Genomic DNA, 21,728 nt, shown 5'->3' on the forward strand with positions numbered 1-21,728 from the left:
ATGGGAGCCGATCCGAAGAATGCCCGACGTGAGCTAGAAGTAATCCTGGATGCTGCAATGCACAGGGGTAGAGCTAAGGTGTGGCCAGGGGTGGCTGCGGCCACCGTTGACATAATCACGGCCACCCCACCTTGTAATTGCATTTTTAACGATGAAAAGATATAAATACAGATCAACCTCTATACGATAATGTTTTCTACCACAATACTAAACGATTTATATGTTAAGGTTTGATAAATGCCATTTTTGTTTTATTTTCTGGCCACCCCTGTGAGAAATCCCTTTCTCCACCACTGGCAATGCACACCATTTTTTTGGGATGAAGGAGGAAACTGGTGAACCCGGAGGAAATCCAGACACTAGGAAAACATGTTACACTTCACACACATTGAGCTGTGAGGTAAGCGCTGGGTTTTTTGTTGGTTTTTGTTTGTTTGTTGGTTTTTGGAAAACTTTGATCCCTCATTGATATTTTTTTTAAATCATTTAGCGTCCATCCTGTACAGGAACTGTATCCTGCTCCTGCAGCTCTGAATGTCTGTGTGGCGGCTCAGGGGAAGAGGGAAAGGAGAGGGAAATGAAAGACGCCGCTTGTTTCCTCTCAACTCGGGCTTGTATACTTCGCCGCTGCTCATGTCTGAAAGGCTGGCTCCAAGCGCTAGGGGTGGGCTCTCGCCCTCTGATAGTTTTCCAGGGAGGATTTGTCAGGTCAGAGCGTGCACCGTCCGGCGGTCTCCGCTCCTCTCCCCGGGTTATTTATTACCTCTCTCCCCCGCCGGCAGCGCTGCGGCTCCGGGGCCGCTGCCAACAACGGAGGTGGGGGACACTTCAAGGGGTCTTTGTACTGTCGACCAAAGGAGACTATTATTTCTTATAGTCGGTTTTTTCAGCATTAAATAAGGGGTTCATTCAAGTCTCAGTCAAGAAAAAAAAAAAAACCCACTCAAACAGAAATGCATAATCATTAGTCTGGAATAAAGAAACGTGTTTACAAGTTTTATTTTATTTCAGGTGTTATTAATAACAGCCCTGTACAAGTTTTACAATTGACTTTGAAACAAATGGAAGATGCTCACTGTGGTGATAAGGCCATGTGGAAAGCAATGACTCAAGACCATGGCTTGAACATGCCCCAAGACACAATATTACGTATTTTTATTGTATATCTTCTTTGTCATCTACTTTATCTTGTCAGTTGTGCTTTGTTTATTGTGGGGCCTAGTCCATTAATGATATACTCAATAAACATCATTAAATAAATCCAGCTTGTATAATTTAGTGTCAGTTTAATTGTGTTTTGACAGCACACTCATTACCGTATCCCTACAGAAAATAATGGGGACCATAGCCATGTGACATGACAAAACTCTCGCCACATGAAGAACTGATTTGTGCATTTTGCACTGACAAAGAGGTATATCTAGTGAGGACTTTCACACCGCAAAGCTCACATTTTCTGCAAAAATTGTACATAACACTTTTTGTTTCATAATGTGTCTTGCCTCAAAAACTCTGGATTTACTTAAACACTGTGGACTGTCTTTAACAGGTACATGAATGTTGAGTGTCATGCTAGCAACCTATAGCAGTTTCGATTTGTGTGTGAAAGTTTAACAAACATCTTCATTAACACTACAACATGGATGCATTCAATTCAAATCAGTTGTCCATAAATAAACAAGTGTGTGTTAAAGATAACACACTATGTGGTCTTTTTAACACATATTTTTGAGTGGATTTTGAGTTCTTGTTTTACGAAAGTCTTTAATAGCTGGAAAGATCCTAAATAATTTAGAAGTTCAACTCTAAAGCATGGAGAGTCTAAAATTATTGTATATATAACACACTTAAAATAAATTTGCAACAGTGCATCACCAAGTGGACTTTCCTCCTCTCAGATCCAGGGATTCAGGTTCCTATATTGGTTATTGATTGTATTCTTTGAATGTTCTTCTCATATTTGCAAGGGTTTCTTCCAGGTTTTTGGGTTTCCTCCTACCAACTGTGGCATTCACTCTTAACTGCCCCCTTGGTGTGAATTAAATTTAATTTAGTTTTATTTGTATAGCATTTTAGTTTAGTTTAGTTTAGTTTAGTGAGGCTAATGAGCAAGCCTAATACCCTAATGAGCAAGCCAGTGGTGACAGTGGCAAGGAAAAACTCCCTGAGATTGAATGAGGAACAAACCTTGAGAGGAACCAGACTCAAAAAAGAACTTATCCTCATCTGGGTGGAATGATTGTGTGTATATGGTGACTTGCAATGCACTACTGTCCCATCCAGGGTATAAATTCCTGTCTCTTTTCCAGAATTCCAGAGACTCCACGTCTATTGTGACTCTGAACAGGATAAAGCACTTGAATTAATATAAAATAGGAATCTGCATTGGATTATAATGTTATTCATAGAATTTATATACTCTGTCAACACAGACAAACCAGCTTAATTGTCTTACCGCAGACGGCACTGTAAATGGCTTTACGTTTTGTTGATAGTTTGCCTGGCAAGTCTACAATTTGTATATGTTGTATTGTGTAAGTATACACTACAATGAATATCAGTGGATGGATGGCAACAATTTTATAAAGCATTACTTACACAAAGCTTTATGCTGGATATTAGAAAAACATATGTGAATCTGGCAAATGCTGATCTAGACACAACATATGGAAAAAAGGATTACTAAATCTGTAAATTCTCTAGATTTTCACGATTCTGCAGTAATATATTCATAATTAGCTATATTTATTATTGTACTGCTTAACAGTATTTCTATTTAAAACTTTTAAATTCTTTAGGTTTGTGGTTCAGAAAAGTATCTCTCTGTCAATAGTGACTGAGATTCAGATTAGTTCCTGAAGGCAGTTTAGATTTCCTGCAAAGCCTGTGATAAAAATGAAAGTAAATATGCTACTCATAATAAGTGGGTGGCTGCCACTAAATAGTAGGGTGATAGCAGATGAGAGAATAAAACTGTGAGTGAGATGGGGGCTGAAAAGTTCAGGGGAACCCTTCCTGTATAAAGTGTGTGTGTGGGAAGTGCACCACTATCATCTGTAATTTCAGGGGAACCCCTCGTTCGTAAATGTTGCTCTTTGAGTCCCTGGAGGGAAACTCATGACTCACTCGTGATTCGTATGAAGACAGGAGTGGGTATGTTTGTGGGCAGGGGTAACCCCCGTAGGGGATCCTCACACATAGGTTTTGAGGGATCTCCTACAAATACAAATAATCTTTTAGTACCTCCTGACCTTTATATTTTTCCAACCCAATAATGTGTGTTTGTGGAGGCAATGTTGACTTCCTGAATTTGACTTCCGGAGTGAAATAAGTAGTGTCATGTCTTGAGTTCTCAAGAAGCAACAACGTTTTTGGTTGCATGCAAACAAAATAAACAGAAAATAAAGCCAGTAAAAGAGTTTTCAGAAAAAACTGTTGTATTGTACAAATTTCAGACATTACTAGAGACTAGAGTAGTATGTCATCAAAGTTTTTTAGAGTGCCAGATTATGTTAAGGGTAAAATTAAATTGTCAGTGTCAGTGCAGGGATGGATTACTTACCAGGGATTTTGTGGACATGCCCAAGGACCATACCAACTGTGGAACCTTAGACAAGCATGGTGGTAAACTGAATAATTAGACTGATTGTCAGAACATCTATCAACAGCGTTTTGGTGTAATTTTACAGCTAAAAACTTTGGACTACTAACATATTCAACATTTACAGTATAGTACTGTAATTACCAAATACAGTTACATTATTCCGACAAAAATCTTATCGCTCCATGCCGTGCAGTGCTTTCCTCAAGCAAGCTGAAGCTAACGGAAAAATTAACTGATGCACACAAAAGTTTATAATCCACACGCAAACACTTACACCGAGGGATATCTTATTAACATAAATAATTCATTATTTTGTATAAGGCTAAAAAAATATTTTTGACTGAAGTACTGGCACAAACATACTACATTTCCATCATTACGGAGAAGTAGCTAGGCTTCGAAAGAACTAGAAACTTAAAAACATAAAGGTTACAGTGGAAATAAAATATAAACCATTAAGTATAAAGTCACAAAATCTGAATTGATTTCAGAAAGGTCAGCAGTGTTTCTAAATTTGTAATCAGCAACCTCAGTCAGAGAAATCTAAATTCTTGTTATCTGGGGATAGATAAACAGATTTTACAAATGACTAACTTCCTAAATAGGCTCATGCATGTCAGGATGGAGAGGGGGACTGTGCATGTAGGTTCCTGTCAAAGAATAATCAGATGACTCATTTTAATAATCAGAATGATTTATAGGAAAGAGTATTTAAAAATAAATAATTATAATAATTTGACAGAAATATACTTTTCTGTTGGTTAAAAATGGCCACTGTCACAGCCATTTTAACAGTGACACTGTAAATTATTAGTAAGCCATTTGAGTTCTTAAAATAATTCTGCTATAATAGAATTATTAAAGACCATTTTCTATACCAATTTATGTATTTGATACTACTTGCCCTAAAAAGAGACACTAACATCATTTGTATTTTATATTTTATTCAATATAATAAAACAGGCACAAAAAAACAAACACATGAGAAACCAAAACGGAGTGTTGTTCTCTTTATTAACACAGCTGTGTGTTGTACAGCTCCACATTACACTTGTCTTGTTACAATCTATAGCCTTATGGTCCCACTTTTTTATTGGCAAATTACACAGCAAATTACAGCGCTATAAAGACCCCATTGAATGTTTATTGCTGCTTAATGTGTTAACTGGCAATTCATTATTAAGAATTAAGTGTGACATGCCAAAGGACCAGGTCTTGATTTGGCTGTGAAATTATAGAAAATTAAGATTTAGGAAAGGCTGAAGCAGATTCTCAAGTCATGATTTGCAGGGCGATTGTAAAGAGTTGCTCTGCGCCGTTCCTCGCAAACCCCCTTGGACTTTTGACGCCAGGACTACCTCCGCTGTTTAAATGGGCCAAGTTAGAGACGCGGCGGAGAGCGCAAATCGTGTTTGGTCTGGGTCGAACTAAAGCGTGACTTTACCGGTATATGGAGGGTTAATGTCAGGAGAGGAAAAACACACACACACACACACACACACACACACACACACACACACACACACACACACACACACACACACACACACACACACAGATGTCCCATTAGTTGTAGACGCTTTGGTGCATGCAAATGTATGAGATTTAAAAAAAAATCATTAATCTTTTAAAATAAAGACAAGTTTTCCTTTTGCAGCATGATATTTTACCCTTAAATCTAAAATAAGGCATAAAAAATTAGGCTGGAGATAGTAAATATTTATTTGTAGACTTGTTAGATGGGATCGAGGTGAATAGGTTGACATGTATATGTTTAAATCAAACCAAAGTGGTATATGGACGTGTGTGCGTGTGTGTGTGAATGGATAGTGTAAACTGAATTTGGTGTACGGAGGGTAATTGGAAGGAAACACGTGAGTGCAGCTCTTGAGTCGATCCAGGAGCTCGGCGCTCGTTAATTAAGCCCTGGGTCGCCGTCAGTGTGGCGGCAGCATGGCAGGAGGCCTATTAGTGGAGCGGCTTCGGTTAGATGCGGTGGGCAGGCGCGCGCCGGAACCCGTCACGCCAGCAGCGCAGTGAAGAGGCGCGCGCGCGCGCGCGCTCAGCGGAGCTCCCTCGCCGTGAAACGCACTCGTGCTTGTTGCCGTCGCGCACAGTACAGCGGCGCGTGGAGTCCCACGAAGAAAAAAAGGGCGAGAGAGAGAGAGAGAGAGAGAGAGAGAGAGAGAGAGAGAGAGAGAGAGAGAGAGAGAGAGAGAAGGAAAGAAAACAAACCACAGAGCGGAGTCAGGAGCGATCTGAACTCTTTAAAAAAAACACGCACACGCACCACGCATACACATACACGCGCACGCACGCACAGAGGACGCGCAAGTTTGACTCGCGCGAGCCGCTTCTCACTCCTCCGCCGCTAACATGCCTGCCGTCAAAAAGGAGAGGTTGGACGGAGAAGACATGGCGTTGGGCGCCTTCGCGCAGCCAGAATACCTGGCCCCTTTAAATGCCGCCGCGATTCCCGTGGTGACCCCTCATCCGCCACCCTACGACCACCTCTTCGCCCATCCGCGCGGCTACTTGGCGCCGTTGCACCGGCAGCACCTACATCAGCAGCACGCCGACGACCTGATGCTGGAGAGGTTCTCCTCCATCCCCGACTTTCAGCCGTTCTTTGACAACGGCGAGCCGTGCATCGAGGTGGAGTGCGGCGAGAACAAGGCGCTGCTCTACATCAACAAACTGTGCCAGGGCAGCAAGGGACCCTCCATCAAGCACAGGGGCGAGTGGCTCACACCGAACGAGTTCCAGTTCGTCAGCGGCAGAGAAACGGCCAAGGACTGGAAGAGGAGTATCAGACACAAGGGTGAGTCCTGATTATTACACTCGTAACACTACTGTAACTGACAAGTTATGGTTTGGAGTTATTGTTCATCGGAGTGCACTTTTTTCTGTAGGAAGGAAAGGGTTACTCGGCATTACACCAACTAGAAGTACACAGTTTTAGTGAAGCGCAGCAGACCAGCACGCGCTAACTTCCCATTCGGGATAGAGGCTGTGCGTAATTTGGCATCTGTCACACGCTGAACCGGAATCGGGATACAATAAACGGGTCCTATTATTTGCACGGGGTGGATACTTGGATAGTCGCGTGCGTCAGTGCTGAATCCTAGGAATGATCAAATAGGGCTTTGAGAAGTTGAACGAAATCGCTGGTAAGTTTGAGTCAGGGCTGATTTGAGACATAGATATACAGAGAAGATTTTAAAACACGACCCAGTGCAACCTCTGTTCTGAATTTCTAGCAGTTCCAGGTTGTTGAGCGGGAAATCGTTAGATCAGTCTTCAAATGTAAGAGTGCATCGATGAATATCAAGTCGGAGGAAGATGGGAATGGGCTTTCCTCATTATATTGTGTGGCACGTGCTTTAGAGTTAGACACAGAGGAGCACGCGCTCTGGTTCCGACACTGAGCTCGAGCGCTTCACTGTTGCTGTAGACTAGTGCACTAAGTTGCATGGAGGTGCAGGTTTAATAAAGGTTTTAAAACTATATACTATTTTTTGTTTGTTTGTTTTTTGAGGCATTGAGCTGGTCACATGGAGCTCTGTAGATTGTCCTTATTGACTTTACGAAGGTTTACACCTCCCAGCTCACGCTTTCAGGGGTGGAATTTATCAGACAGTTTTTCTTGCTGATAATGTTGAAGAAAGGTAAAAATGTTTATACCTTTATACCTTTATTTCTTTTTAAAGTCCACGTGTTCAACCATTAAGGAACTCTTTGGGTAGGTTCAATTATGCAACTTATCAAGTTTTTGAAGAAAAAAAAAAGAAATGTTATATATATATATATATATATATATATATATATATATATATATATATATATATATATATATATATATATATAATAGTTAAAAACTTGTTCCTTAAAAGTGACAAGACCATGCAAAAGAACATAATGGTATCTATATTTATGAGAGAAGTCTACAGGAAGCATCCTTTGGTTCCAAGATAACACAATTCCTGCTTGTAGTTTGCTGACCAAATTTGTCTGCTTTCATGTACTGAAAATTGCCTGAATTTTTTATTTTTTTACTTCTACTAGGATTGTAAAGCTTACATAGTTACAGAGTCATGGAAATTTATGTTTAGTATGTAGCAGTATGCAAAATGTAATGCAACTCCAGCAAAAAACTAAAGCTCGTAAAAAAGTCATGGCTAATTTGGTACATTTGTGCTAAGGAAGAATGTGTATTCATGTGTATTCTTTTAAGGTCTAAAAACTTAAAAGTATTATTCAAGTTTGAAAACTATCTATATAACCCTTTTACTGCCATGTTTTGGTGTTAAGCAATTTAGGCTACTTTAGCTGTCAGCGACATCAGGATGGAATTGTCTATCTAAATACAAATATATGATATCAAATTCTTTTTTTCTGTAACTCTGAAGAAAAAATACCTTTAACTCTTAAAACTAAAGACTTTGAACAGGATGTTGTTGTACTTAGCAAAATCTGTATGCATTATTTAGATTTCCCCCTCTTTTCTTCACTTCTCTTAATATACTGTACTGTCTTTCCATGCAGGGAAAAGTCTAAAGACACTTATGTCCAAAGGAATCTTACAGGTGCATCCTCCAATCTGTGACTGTCCTGGTTGTCGGATTTCATCTCCAGTGGTAAGGCTGCTTTTATGTCCTTTTGTGAGTTTTGCTTTTAGCATCCAAATCGTTTTCTATAAAAAAGAGTTGTATTAAAATCGATGATGTCTGGTATCAATAAAGAAACCTCTACAAAGTTCTACAAAGCAATCAACCTGCTCCAAAGTTATAACACGCATGAAGGTCTAGGGTTTGGGACAGTGGCTTGAAAGTGATCCTGAAAGTGATACTGAGAAGTTAATTAGCCCTGGGTGCAAGGAAAGGTGAAATGTCTGGAACTGTGTGTTTATGTTTGTTGAACTCAAGAGTAGCTGTTAGATCAGGATTCTCCCCCCTTCAAGCCACTGGACATTATACTGCCTTATAATACTGTTTATTAAGTTATATCTGCTGTAGAGGTTAAAAAACTGTGTTGAAATCATGTGACTGTAGATGAGTCACAATCTTAGAAATGCATTAGATGTTAAATATATGTTACTACAGCTTAGTTGGAATGATTTGAAGGCTGATGAGGTAAATAATGATTTCCGTTTTGACATCCATAAGAATGCTTCATCATTCAAGTGTAAGGCTAAAGTTTACATCATCATCATCATCATTATCATCATCATCATCATCATCAACTTTTTCATTAAATCTTGATTATAAATGTTTTTTCATTTTTTTAAATGTGCCAAAGCAGCATTCGTTTTTAAAAGTTCTTTTGCAGTTAATAAATCTTGATTAGACAGGCATTGATCATATACTGTAGTTAGTCAGTAATATAAATAGCTAACTTCCATATCTCTACTTATACATCCTCACACCTTAAAAAAGTCCACTTGCCCTTTTTCCAAGTGGGTGACAAAAACCGCTCGCGTGAGTGTGTGTGCACTTGGCATGTGTGTGCAGGTGTGGGTGTGTCTGCATGCGTGTGGGTGTGGGTGACTGGCTGCTTGAAAGGCAGTAGAATCTGTCCACACAGGTGCTGTTTTTCTGTTTATCTGAAGCGAGCACATCTGTCGTCGCCTCTAACGGTTAATCTGTAGGGAAGGGTGTAAGAGGCTTATTGAGCTACTGACTGTGGCTACGGGTGATTACTGGGTGTGCTGCATGCAAGACAGAGGCAGTGTAGATAAACTGGAAGTGTGTGATGCAGGTAAACTCACGATGCATGTGACACCCAGAACTGCAGATAAACGCCAGCTTGGATATTATCTAGTTATCCTTGGCACGCAGATAGTGGTTTTGGACGAGACGCTGAGGAGTCTGTGTGATAATTGCTTTTGTCTGGTCGCAGTCTGATTATTGTGTATGAGTTAGAGGGAATGTGTTATGTTGCTATGTTACATACATACAGATAATTCTCAAATCAATAGACTTTAACTATTGGGCAGGTCTGTTACCTAGATATAAAGCCTATTTTGGAAATAACCCATACTGTCTATTTAGATGTGTCTGTGTTTTTGTCTTTAATTGGAGGTTAGCTCTAATTTTGGACAATGTCATACTTGTCTGTCAATAGGTAAGCTGCTGTTTAGGTCACATGACACTGAGAGTACAATTTGGTTTGATTTGCATGTTCTTTTACAGCTTTGGTATTTCCTTTGGCTACACCATATAGTGCAGTATTGTGAATGGGGATTGATTTTTTTCCCCCCTACAGCCTCACATACAATAATGGGTTAAAAAATACATTTTAAGTATATCATTTTAAAAGATAAGCGCTTCCTTTTCAATCGCCCAGTCTATATTTTGAAAAGCTCGAAAACTAGTTATTTAGGTTATGGAAGAATCCACTTTGGTAGCTGTGATGCTTACTGTGGAGATGCGGAGGGCCTTCAAGAACGTTTGTTCTCCCCTCACCACTCCTTCTTCCCGTAAGCATGACACTGGTTTGTGAGGTGGAGAGGTGTGGACGCGGAGGGCAGGCTTCCGAGCTTGCCTTGCCTGTGGCTGTATATGTACACATACACACAGTCTCCCCGCACCCCCCCAAACACACACACACACACACACACACACACACACACACACACACACACACACACACACACACGCACACACCTTAAGGGCAAGGCATAAACACATGCACGCACGCACGCACGCATGCACACACTCACACAACGTAACTCTCTGAGATAACAAGACACAGTCCCTGTGCATGCACACACACTTTCTCTCTCTCCCTCTCTCTCTCTCTCTCTCTCTCTCTCTCTCTCTCTCTCTCTCTCTCTCTCTCTCTCTCTCTCTCTCTCTCTCTCTCTCTCTCCCTCTCTCTTTCTCTCTCTGTGTATTTCTAATGCTATTATTTTCACCGTTGCACACATATAACACAAGCATTCACACATACCAACAGAAACACAATAAATTACAGGAACACACTTCACATAAGTCATAGGCCTCACACTTTTCGATGCTTTCCTTTGCATCCTCGCAATCCTAAACCTGTCAAGCCACCCTATAACTAATGCTTTAGTTCCTCATTTTGAGATGAAGTGTTAAATGTAATGTGCAGAATAATTTGTTTTAAAGATAATTTTTAATTTGTTCATGAGCCCCTGAAATGGTTTTCTTGCTTGCAGTTAATATATAGGAAAATGTATAAACAATTGATTTTTATTTGAACTTTTTTTTTCACTTGGGGAACAATTCAAGAGGTTCAAAACCTGTTAGTGATGACACTTAAACCTGTCATAGGCTGATATAAGTCGATGATCTGTTAATTGGCTAAGCTAACTGTGCTATTGACAACAATGAACAAAATTATTATGGCTTTTTTGACATTGTGACATGTTTATCTACAGGTCAATTTATGAGAATATGATTATATAGCATACAAGCATTGCTATTTCACATGTACCTTCCTGGATATTAGCAATCATCTACGCTACAATACTGCACAGGTAGCCACTTAGCATTGAGCTATTTGAACTTAAGTTGATAACTGCTATTACTGTTCTGACACATCACTTTTAAACAGACACCTTCCTAATAGAATGAGGTTCAGACAATCACTGTGACCTTTCTGTTGTAGCGTAGTAGGCTATCGGTAACAGCATCTAATGCTCAAACTAGTTTGCTAAAATGATAAAAGAGCTGCTTGGAAAGATACTAGTTCATTTATACTTACAGATCATACACACATGCAAATCATTATCTATGTGTTAATGGGTTAATTCTGTCCTATTTCTTATATAGAGACTTTGTAGGGCTCAGTGTTGTGTTTGTAAGGTGGTTTAAGTGTGCACAGGCCCCTTTAAGAGCTCAAGCTGACAAGCCACGCTGGCTGTTGTCTCCCAGGAGAAATGTACTTCCTCCGCTCTGTTTTTTCAGCGGAACTAGCGGAGGCCGGCAGGAAATTGCACTCTCCTCCGGCTCGTAAATATCTCTTCGAATCAGCACCCCCATCCCATCCCACCCCTCCCGCACTCCATCCTGGGTTGGAAAAGGTTGCCATGCAGGAGGTTGGGGATATGGCTGACTGGGAGTGAGGGGTCAGTTTAGTAGTTTCTGCATCATTTCCACTAAATTAGGCATTCGTTTATTAATGATCTTGAGAGATCTTAAGAGATCCTAGTGGAAGGCTTATCATCTGGAACTGGACAAAAGTTGATTGCTTAATAAGTTTCTACTGATGACGCTCTGGAGATTTTCTGACATGACTTATGAGCTTAATTGTTACTGTGAAGATTCTGTGTCTGGAAATGAAAATTATGTTATAAAGAATACATCCCCAATAATATACAGTATCATATCTTATAACTTGTATAATTACCATCAAACATCTGAGACATCTAACGCAGGCATGCTTATGGAAATATAGAGTAGTTCATGCATTCATTGTCTGGCTTTGGGCAGACATTGACAAGAAACTATAACAAAAGAATGATTTGATCTTTAAAGGGCTGTCCACTATAACACACAGACTTCCTGAGCAGCAGCAGCAGGAGCAAATCTATTACACACTGAGTAGGATCATTACGGAGAATACATTACATAACAATACAATACATAACGTTACACAGAATCATCCTCTATAAGCAATATCAGATGTCTGAGAGCTGCATTATAACTGCACCAGGACTGTCATTATTTTACATGCACCTGCACTGAAGTACAACACCAGCAATATAACAAGTGGTTAGGGTAGGGCAGTGCACCGATGTGATATTGATAATTTCGAGATAAATAATGCAAAGATAAACTTTTCACTGTTGGATACAACACAACCTGAATTTAGTGTTATGCAGGTTTTATACTCTGTGAATTCAGCAGTATTTTTACTCTCCTGGTGTACAAGATGATCCCAATAAAACCTTGGCTGATTAAAAAAAAACAGACAATAAAATTCACCAGTGAACAATTGTCCATGAACAGACATAGTTACTGCTATCATTCAGGGTTGTGCAGAAAAAAACTCAAACTGAGCTTCTTTTCAGTCCACTAGCATGTTTTGTTTACATTTTGCAATTATTAATACTGTATTTATAGCTCTCCTGTAAGTTTCACATCATGCTTTGCTGTCCTTATATTGGTGTCTTTCAGACAAGAGTGTCATAGAATAGTGTTCTTTCTTTCTTTCTTTCTTTCTTTCTTTCTTTCTTTCTTTCTTTCTTTCTTTCTTTCTTTCTTTCTTTCTTTCTTTCTTTCTTTCTTTCTTTCTTTCTTTCTTTCTTTCTTTCCTACTTACTTTCTTTTGTGTGTAATGTGTGTGCATGTGTTCCTGTGTGTTTATATTGTGTGTTATATGTGAAATGTGTCTGGACTGTGTGTGCGTTTGAGCTGGCAAAAGAGATATTAGATTAGTCCTACACGTGGTAGAGTATACATTTGTCAGTTTTGTTGTCAGTATTGTGTTTCTTTCTTTTAAACTTTGTCTTTAACTAACTAACTAACTCACCAATTAGTTTTCCAAGGCCACTGAGCTCCCGGCTTAAAGATGTTTGCCTAAAAGTGGGCTGAAAATGATACACTGAAAATATAGCATAAGCGTTTTTGTACATTTATCAGCAAGGCTAGTATACACCAAACAAATTTATACTATATATGAAACGTATATTCAAGTATTGTGTTGTATTTTTGCCACATCATTCACCCCTGTGGGAAGTCATGGTGTGACTAAAACTCAGCAGCCAAGTAAGAGCACTCTAATGAGGCAGTTTTAGTTTAGCACTATAGTACACAGTATTAGGAGAGCTTTATCTCGGCAATACGACTCTCATTTGACAGAGCAGAGCTGCAGGGCTGTGTACAGGCCGGAATGGTGGCTGACGCCACTCTGTCTCACTACAGCTCCCTCACTGCGGGGGGTTAGAGAAAACGTGTGCATGTGTACACGTGTGTGTGTGTGTGTGTGTGTGTGTGTGTGTCCCACGTACGTTTGTGTGTTTGTATCCCCCACATGGAGCTGCGGCTATGCTGCTATGGCAACAACAGGATTCCTCCTCGGGCCCGGGAGTGAGTGAGTCTGCCCTGCGGTCTGTTACGTTAGTGAATTAATGCGACTCTCAGTGCGCCAGAAAAACCTCCACAGACGTCAGCGGCGGCTCTACCTGCTCATCTCATTTGGCACTTTGCTTTCAGTGCAACACAATGTAATGACAGCTGTTGTGCGCCTTCACGCTAACAAGCAGCCATGTGTTATGAAATCAGTGTGAAAGTAAACTCCTGGAGATGCACAGATGGGGCAAAAGTGGTGGAACTTACAGATGGATGAATGTATTTGTCCATGTATGCGCATTGTTTATTTACTTTTGTTTTTACTTTATCAGAACTTAATCAGTCTTTTTTATTTATTTATTAAAATATAGTCCTAAAACAGCCAATAGTTCCAATTGTAGATTTTTAAAGCTTAAAATCAGCAGTGGGAAAGATTTTAATACATGTGTTTGAAACATAAATCTGTACAGTATAGCAGCTTTAAAAACATATTTTCAGAGAGAAAAGGAAGAGCTAGCAATGTCATTTTGTTTGTGTTTCTTGTTTAATAAGGGTTTACATTTACGTGATTATAATGCATTTTATGAATCATACTTTTTTGCTAGACAGTGAGCTGAATACTAGGAAGTTAGGTGGATCGTGGAGATATTCTTACAAAAAGAGGGAGACAGCATTAATATTTGTAACAGCATTAATATTTGTGGTTCTCCAATTATCTCGAACTCAAACAAATAGTATAACATTGATTTAGCTAATAAATCAGTTATTAGAGCTAACAATTTAGTAGTAAACTATTTACTGGTTAGCTAACACCAGCAGTGGTAGAGTATTAGCAACGATGCTATGCTTGATGCTACTATGCTAACATTACCTTATTGAATATGTACTTTTGCAAAATATTTAAAATGTTGTATTCTTTTGCTTTATATCAGTGTTTAGGGTCCATTTATATTTTTTGTATTTTGTATCATGCATAAGACTTCATTTTGGCATGTGTTTTTTCCCACCCATGTGTGCTGCAAGCATGGTTTTCTTCAGTCTTGTTTGCTTCAGTTTAATTGAAAAGTCCTTCCTTGGCCCCCTTTCTCTCTGGCCTCCTGTTGGTCTGCTTTCTGAGGGCCATGTTGGAGTTGTTGCTTGTCCATAACACTCTCCCATGGCTGTCTTGGTGGGTCTATGCAAACACAGTGAGAGAGTGGCTGGCACGCATGGCTGAGCTGCCGCTGACGTCCGAGTGTGGGGAAGCGCTCCATTGGACTGAGACAGGCCGGGGGGTTTACTCCCCTACAGTGTGCTCTTGTCTTTCAGGAAACCATATACAGCTCTTACACTATATCATATAATCTTTTTTCTTATAGAAAAAAATGAAAGATTCTGACTGAATGTTTACATGTGTTTAAAGCAAAGCAATGCAATATGTTTCCTTTGTATGACTTGTTTTTGGCTCTGTCTTCCTTGATACAATGATAGAACTAACGGATTTGTTGTCGTTAGGTCTTGTGCTTAATATGTGACGTATGTAATAAGTTCTTGTGATTGTCACGTGGCTTTAACGGAAAACAGTAAAAGTGGATATGTTGGTGAATATGAACAGGAGATGGGTTCTCGCAAACTGAGCAAGTCCACCCCCCCCACCCCCCCAATGTTCCAGTGGTTGAAACTAGGTGCAGTAACTGCCGCCAGCCCTTCTCCTTCCTCCCTTCCTCTCTTCCCTCCTTCCCTCCCTCTATCCTCTTTTCCACCCCCCCAAAAAAGCTCACGCCAAGTCTGCCCGCCATTCCGCCTCCACACTCACACAGAGAGCCGTTACGGCTCACACGCACACACACACACACACACACACACACACACACACACACACACACACACACACACACACACACAAGTGGAGGTTACGGCAGACAGACGCGTGACTCATTAGGCATTCTTTCCCCAGGGAGAGCAACGGGGGAGGAAGGGAGGGCCACATGCAAGCGCGCCGCAGCTGCAGGAATGTCACGGGCTGCTACCGCGATACGTGTGTGTGTGTGTGTGTGTGTGTGTGTGTGTGTGTGTGTGTGTGTGTGTGTGTGTTCATGTGTAAGAGTAGGAGAGCAGGAGTATGTGTGTGCCAGTAAGAAAGTGCACACAGTCCCTCAGTGACATAGCAGTGCACCTTTTGGGAAATAACATCTCTTGGCTTTTATGTAATGTCCTCATTGTTTTATTCTGAGTGAAGAATTCTGAACAACTGAAGGGAAAGTTCGAGTTTAAAAGTAAAGCTAAATTAAAAGTACTTTGTCGTCACTCTGGAAAGAAAAGTTGAAATGTAATTTGAACATCGAACATCTGCATGTGTGCTAGAAAGATGTCCCTTAGGAAAGAGCAGCGTTGAATTTTTCAGCCAGTCAGTAGATATGAATATTGTATTGGTGGCATTGATTTTCAGTCAGACTCCTGATGTTCAACAGGTGTAAAATAAAGTTTTGTTATTTATATATTTTAGTAATATTTACGTGAATTCGTGACTTTAGATAAGCATGCACAAACAGGACACTTATTTTTGTAGGATTTGTCCAATTTGTCCTTTTCTATTGATATACTCCTAATAGCTTTGCTATTATTTTCTTATTGTTTTATAAATCTGCTTTCTCCAGCTGGTTTCTTGTGTCTGTAATGTATTGTAATGTCTGTAGAGCTGAGGGGAACCACAGAATACGTAGAACTAGGAAGCTTGTAGCTTGCTGTATGTGTGTATGTGTGTGCATATGTGTGTGTGTGTGTATATTTGTTTCTTGATGGACAGTGTAAATTGAGCTCTTTTTAGTTCAAGGTAGGTTTTTGAAGACTCCTTCATAGTAGTGGTGCTTATTGGAAATTTTAACTCAATACATTTTTCATACTTCAGAATTACCTGACCACAAGTGTGTGTGTGTGTGTGTGTGTGTGTGTGTGTGTGTGTGTGTGTGTGTGTGTGTGTGTGGGTGGGTGGGTGGGTGGGTGGGTGTATAGCCCAGTGTGTGCTCAAGCCCAGCATTTCATGTTTTTGTTTTGGAACACCGTACGTTACACGGAAGTGTGTTGCCAGAACAACAGTGTGCCGGAAACAGTGTTCTGAATAGGACCCGGGGGCTGAACAGAGGCTTACCACAAGATCTAGGTGCAGGACACAAACAGTTGGAGGGGGCAGAATGGGGGCGTAATGGGGGACAGGAAGACGTCTTTAGTGCCTCTGCAGTCTCACTGCTAAATTGGTGCATTCCTGTGACTTTCTTTAGCCTGCCAGGTGCCCATGTAGTCTCTACACCCACTTTGCAACTCAGGGACTGAAACCTGTTTTTGTTTGAAGGTGGCAGTCTTTCTTTTCTGATAATCTTTTAAAAACAAAAAAAAAAAGCCGACCCCTATAACTTAGGCAGAATGTTACACCAACTTTACCATCTCAGTCTCCAAAAACAGAGCCAAATGAGCAAAACTGAAAAACACACAAATATTGTATGGAACTATGCAGGCTGCTCATCCTCTGAGATGTTTTTATCTTTCTCTCTTTTTTTTTGCCTTCTCCTTTTAACGTATGCCACTTGAGAGAATCCAGAGGGCCTGCACCTGTTTGCCTCTTGGCTAGTCTCCCCCACCCTCTGCCCCAGCCTGCCACTCACACTACTGTCCTTGTAGGATGCCATGGGTGTGTGTGTCTGTGTATCTGTGTGTGTGTTGGCCTTGCGTGTGGAAGTAGGGATAGCTGCAGGGCTAGCCAGAGTTTGACAGAACTGAGACACAGGCATGCTCTCACACACACACACACACACACACACACACACACGCACACACACACACACACACACACACACACACACACACACACACACACACACACACACACACACACACACACACAGTCCCATGCACTGCCTTTCCAACTGAGGATTTCAAAGGCACATCCGTCCATACATTACAACCCCAGACAAGCTTTCCCTCTTACTTTTTCACAGCGCTTCTTACAATTCCCTCACACAAGGAAAGACAGAGACTCAGTAAGGGTCACTTTAAAGGTCATTCTTACCCCCAGAGCTATCCTTCTTCTTTATCCCCCCATCTCTTTGGATGTATGAGAGGGACAGATGAAGAGATGAGAGACAGTATCATGTCTCCCTCTCTGACTCCACCTCCATCCCTATGCTAGGATCAGTTATCCCCACATGAGCTTGTTATTTGTGGTGCACTGTTTCTTCGGTTGTAATGAATTTCCTACAATTTATTATAGAGTGCATTAGCTAGGTAAATATTATAGTTGTAATTTAACTTTTTTCTGTTTGTTTTTGTTTGCATGCATTTTATTTTATATATATATATATATATCAAAAATATTTTTGCTCTCTGTTGTGCATCACACTTATTTTGTCCGCGTTTCTCCAGTTTGTCTGAACAATAATTTAAAGCCACAACAGCAGTTGGCTGTTTTGCTTAAAATTATGTCACCGTTTGCATGAGTGTTCGACGTAAAAATAGTGAGATAAAAAAATACTAATTGTAACTAATAGTAATAATTCTAAACAGTGTTTAGCTTTAAAAACCAGGAACAGTTTGCAATTATAATTGAATACATAGTGACACAATGTAAATGTACAATGCTTAATTTTATTGTTCTTTTTTGAAATGTTGGACTTCTCACGAATCTCACGAATTGTTGCTAAATAAAGTCTAGCGTGTCTCCAACAAAAAATACCAACTTGGTCATAAATTAACCAGACAAAGTATTGAAGAAACGTAAAGGCATATTTGTGAGAAGTGATGTTTATAGGTTAGAGGATTACTTTTTATTGTTGTTTTAATCGGATCTGTAAGGCTAAGAAAATTCTTAATTTACACATGACTCATTGTCACAGACCTTTTAAGGCCACCTGAGTCACCACTGTATTGCAGAAAAAAAAGAATCTAGTGACTGACAGTGACATGAGTTCGATTTAATTGAGATGAGGCTTGGGCACATGAGAAGTCTCACTATGAAGTGAGAACATGTTATGAATAACTTACAACTTTACGCACATTTTCGGATAAAGATATGCATGCCACAAACATTCAGTTCTTGGTACTGTTATGAAGTGTGTGACATGAGGAGAAATTTTGAAATGGCTGCTATTTGAATAATACCAACGGAAAACACGGCAAATGTTCCTTTCCTGTACCAGTTCGTCTGCTTTTTGACTTTTGGCTGAACCCATTTAAGTGTGGGAATGCAGTGGATGCCTGGACCTGTCTTCATCGTCTCAGTGTGTGTGTGTGTATGTGTGTGTCATGTGTGCTCCTGCAGAATCGTGGGCGTTTGGCTGAGAAGCGCACCATCCCTCTTCCTCCAACTCGTGTACCCAAGAAGGAGCTGGCCTCCGTCTTCAGCAGTGACGAGAGCGAGGGTGGCGAGAGAAGCAGCACAGACCATGCTGACATCAAGCAAGAAGATGAGCTCCACTACACTATGATGAGAAAGAGGTGAGTTTCTGAGCAGTTAGAATAACACACTCATCAACACCTTCCATCTATCTCATGGTGATTACTATAAAGATATTGGAGCATTGTAAAATGTACTGCCACATACACGCATTTTGCCTATGCATACAGACAGACACTCAGCTTATCTCTGAACTTGCATGCACATAGATCTACATTCACACACACTCTGACATGCTGATACTTTAAATAGTTATGGACTCTGGCCCGCAGACCACACACAGAAATAAACACATGGACTTCTCACCTTGTTTGTGAAGAGTATAGATGATATGGCTGTTGCAGTGAGACAGCTGGCCAGATAGCACAACTTTTCAAAAAGCAAGTTGGTATACTGGGCTGTTACAGCATGGATCTTTTTCAGATTGATGACTATTCTGGGTCACAATTATACCATGTTCATCTTCGTAAAATTGAAATGAAAAATAGCAATTGCCTGTGAAGTGAAGTTAAAAAAGACATAACTCATATACTCATTAGTGTATATCATTGGTGCATTTTATACTATTTTCTATGTCTTTCCTTATTATTATTATTATTATTTTTATTTTTATTATTTCTATTATCAGAATTGCAAAGAACATAAACTACAAAATATTAAATATGCAAGATGAACAAGATAGTGTTTATCATGTAGTATGTACGCATCTTTAATTAGGGTGAGGAAAGGTAAAAAAGACTTGTGCTCATTAAAATTTCCACAAGTATTTTCTTTCTTATGCTCCTCGACACAAGAGAGAGCTCAAGGGAGCCTATTATAGCATATACACAGGTCTGTGATAGTGTAAGAGCCATTACTATAATTTTTTTTTTTTTTTTCTGGCGATTTCAGTCTGCCTAAATGTATTACAGCTGATGATTAGCCAGCAGATGTCAGCCATGGCAGAGCCTGTAACCAGCAACTACACTTTCGTTAAAGATACTTTTGTCCTTTATAATGTGTTTCAAAGCCTGGTCTTGTACACAATGGATAATTGTTACCTGCTCATCCGTGCTCATCAGCCAATCATGTGGCAGCTTGAAAATATATTAAATCCGGTCAATTACTTCAGGTAATGTATACATTTAATATTATACACGTGATCTCAGTTAACTTGACTGTAGTAAGATTGTTGGTGTCAGGTCGGCTGGCTTATGTATTTCAAAAATTGCAGATCACCTTGTATTTTTACTCAAAACTGTCTCCAGAGTTTACACAGTATGCTATGAAAAACAAAAACATCTACGAAGATGCAGTTCTGTGATTGGAAAGTTTATGTTAAAGAGAGTGATCAGAGTAGAACAGCTAGATTGGCTGTCAAAGACTAGGCCGTCTTAACTTTAAGTAAAAATTACTTTTTACAACTTTAGAGCAGAAAACCATCTTGGAATACACACCATGTTGAACCATATGGAGTACGACAGCAGAAGACCAATAACAGTAATCTGAGGCTACATTAAGTACAAGCTCATGGACAGTTAAAGACACTTTTTTGCGAGCTTCTGCTTACTGTATATTTTTCGTTGTGTAATTAACTGACATGATATTGTAATGTAATTAACTGACAATGTTGCTGATAGACAACTAGAATCTACAGACTGGGCTAGAACGAAATCAGCCCCAGCACTGCTTTCTCAAACAATTTTGTGCATTTCTCTTATGTTTGTTGGTGGTGCGTTAAGACATTTGTTGACACAAAATATTGTTTGGTTGATGCCAAAAATAAAATTAATGATTTTTATCTTTGAAAGACAGGGCAGCTTAACCCTGCTAGCCCAATAATACCAGCCTGCATATTGTCTATGATTCTACATGCTTCTATTTTTGGTACTTGATAAAAAGTATCAGTAGCTAGTTAGATACTGGTTGCTGCGTAGGTGTTTTATCTGTTCTTGGAAAAGCCATCTATTTTCTAACGATAAAGGTTACAGAAGGAAAGGCCTTGCTCTATTTTAAGTGTTTGTTGAAAATCTTGCAATCACCCTGGATTTTTTCCAGCGTTTCTGATTGTCTATTGCTGGAGCTAAAGCTGTTGCAAAATGGAAAGCATTCTCACACAAAACTGTTCTTGCATATATGGGTCATAGCATATGTGAATGTACATCCTACACAGAGTTCACAGACATATTTTCTTCCCAGCAAAGCCATGATGAAGTATAAACTCCTCAAAAGTGAAATCCAATCTAAATGGTTTCATCCCCTCCGGCACATACTCATTTAAGAAAAATGGACTATAATGATCAGTATGTTGCACAGATCACATCATCCTTGCTTGTTTATATGCATGGAACATATCAAAGATATATGTCTACTCTGTGTAGCTTAAATTTTTTTTCTGTCACTTCTTCACGACGCTTCAGCCTCTTAGTGAGCTCCAGTCTACGGTCTGTCTGCGACGATGAGGACAACTCTTGAACAATAACGCATTACAGGATCCGTCTAACCTTGTTAAAGCGATTCCATCCCCCCACGGCACTTCTTCCGCCAGCGCCTAAAGATGCTAATGAATTTAAAGAACACTTATGACGAATATGGAGGGCTTTTACCCAGTTAACGGCGGCGGACTGTGAGGAGCCTCGTCTCTTCGTCTGTTTTGCCCAGGCTTCTTTCGCCTCATCCC

General features: G+C 39.9%; 1 protein-coding gene and 1 long non-coding RNA gene across 5 annotated transcripts in view; both read left to right on the forward strand.

Moving 5' to 3' along the window:
- The first annotated feature begins 309 nt into the window (after positions 1–309).
- LOC310741912 lies at positions 310–1,260 on the forward strand. Its single transcript, XR_014538101.1, has 2 exons — positions 310–400; positions 491–1,260. It is a non-coding gene; the product is annotated as an uncharacterized lncRNA (long non-coding RNA).
- A 3,889-nt stretch (positions 1,261–5,149) lies between these two features.
- The window catches only part of samd11 (sterile alpha motif domain containing 11), a 55,366-nt gene continuing 38,787 nt past the window's right edge, over positions 5,150–21,728 (forward strand). For 2 of the 4 annotated variants that reach the window (XM_083569816.1, XM_083569817.1), the window contains exons 1-3: positions 5,150–6,425; positions 8,150–8,241; positions 18,935–19,110. In XM_083569816.1, the coding sequence (XP_083425942.1) occupies positions 5,981–6,425; positions 8,150–8,241; positions 18,935–19,110 (713 nt within the window). In that variant the 5' untranslated portion in view covers positions 5,150–5,980. The other 2 variants (XM_083569818.1, XM_083569819.1) reach the window with 2 other exon arrangements.

Source organism: Silurus aristotelis, assembly GCF_946808225.1.
Source record: "Silurus aristotelis genome assembly, chromosome: 19".
Classification (NCBI taxonomy): Eukaryota; Metazoa; Chordata; class Actinopteri; order Siluriformes; family Siluridae; genus Silurus; species Silurus aristotelis.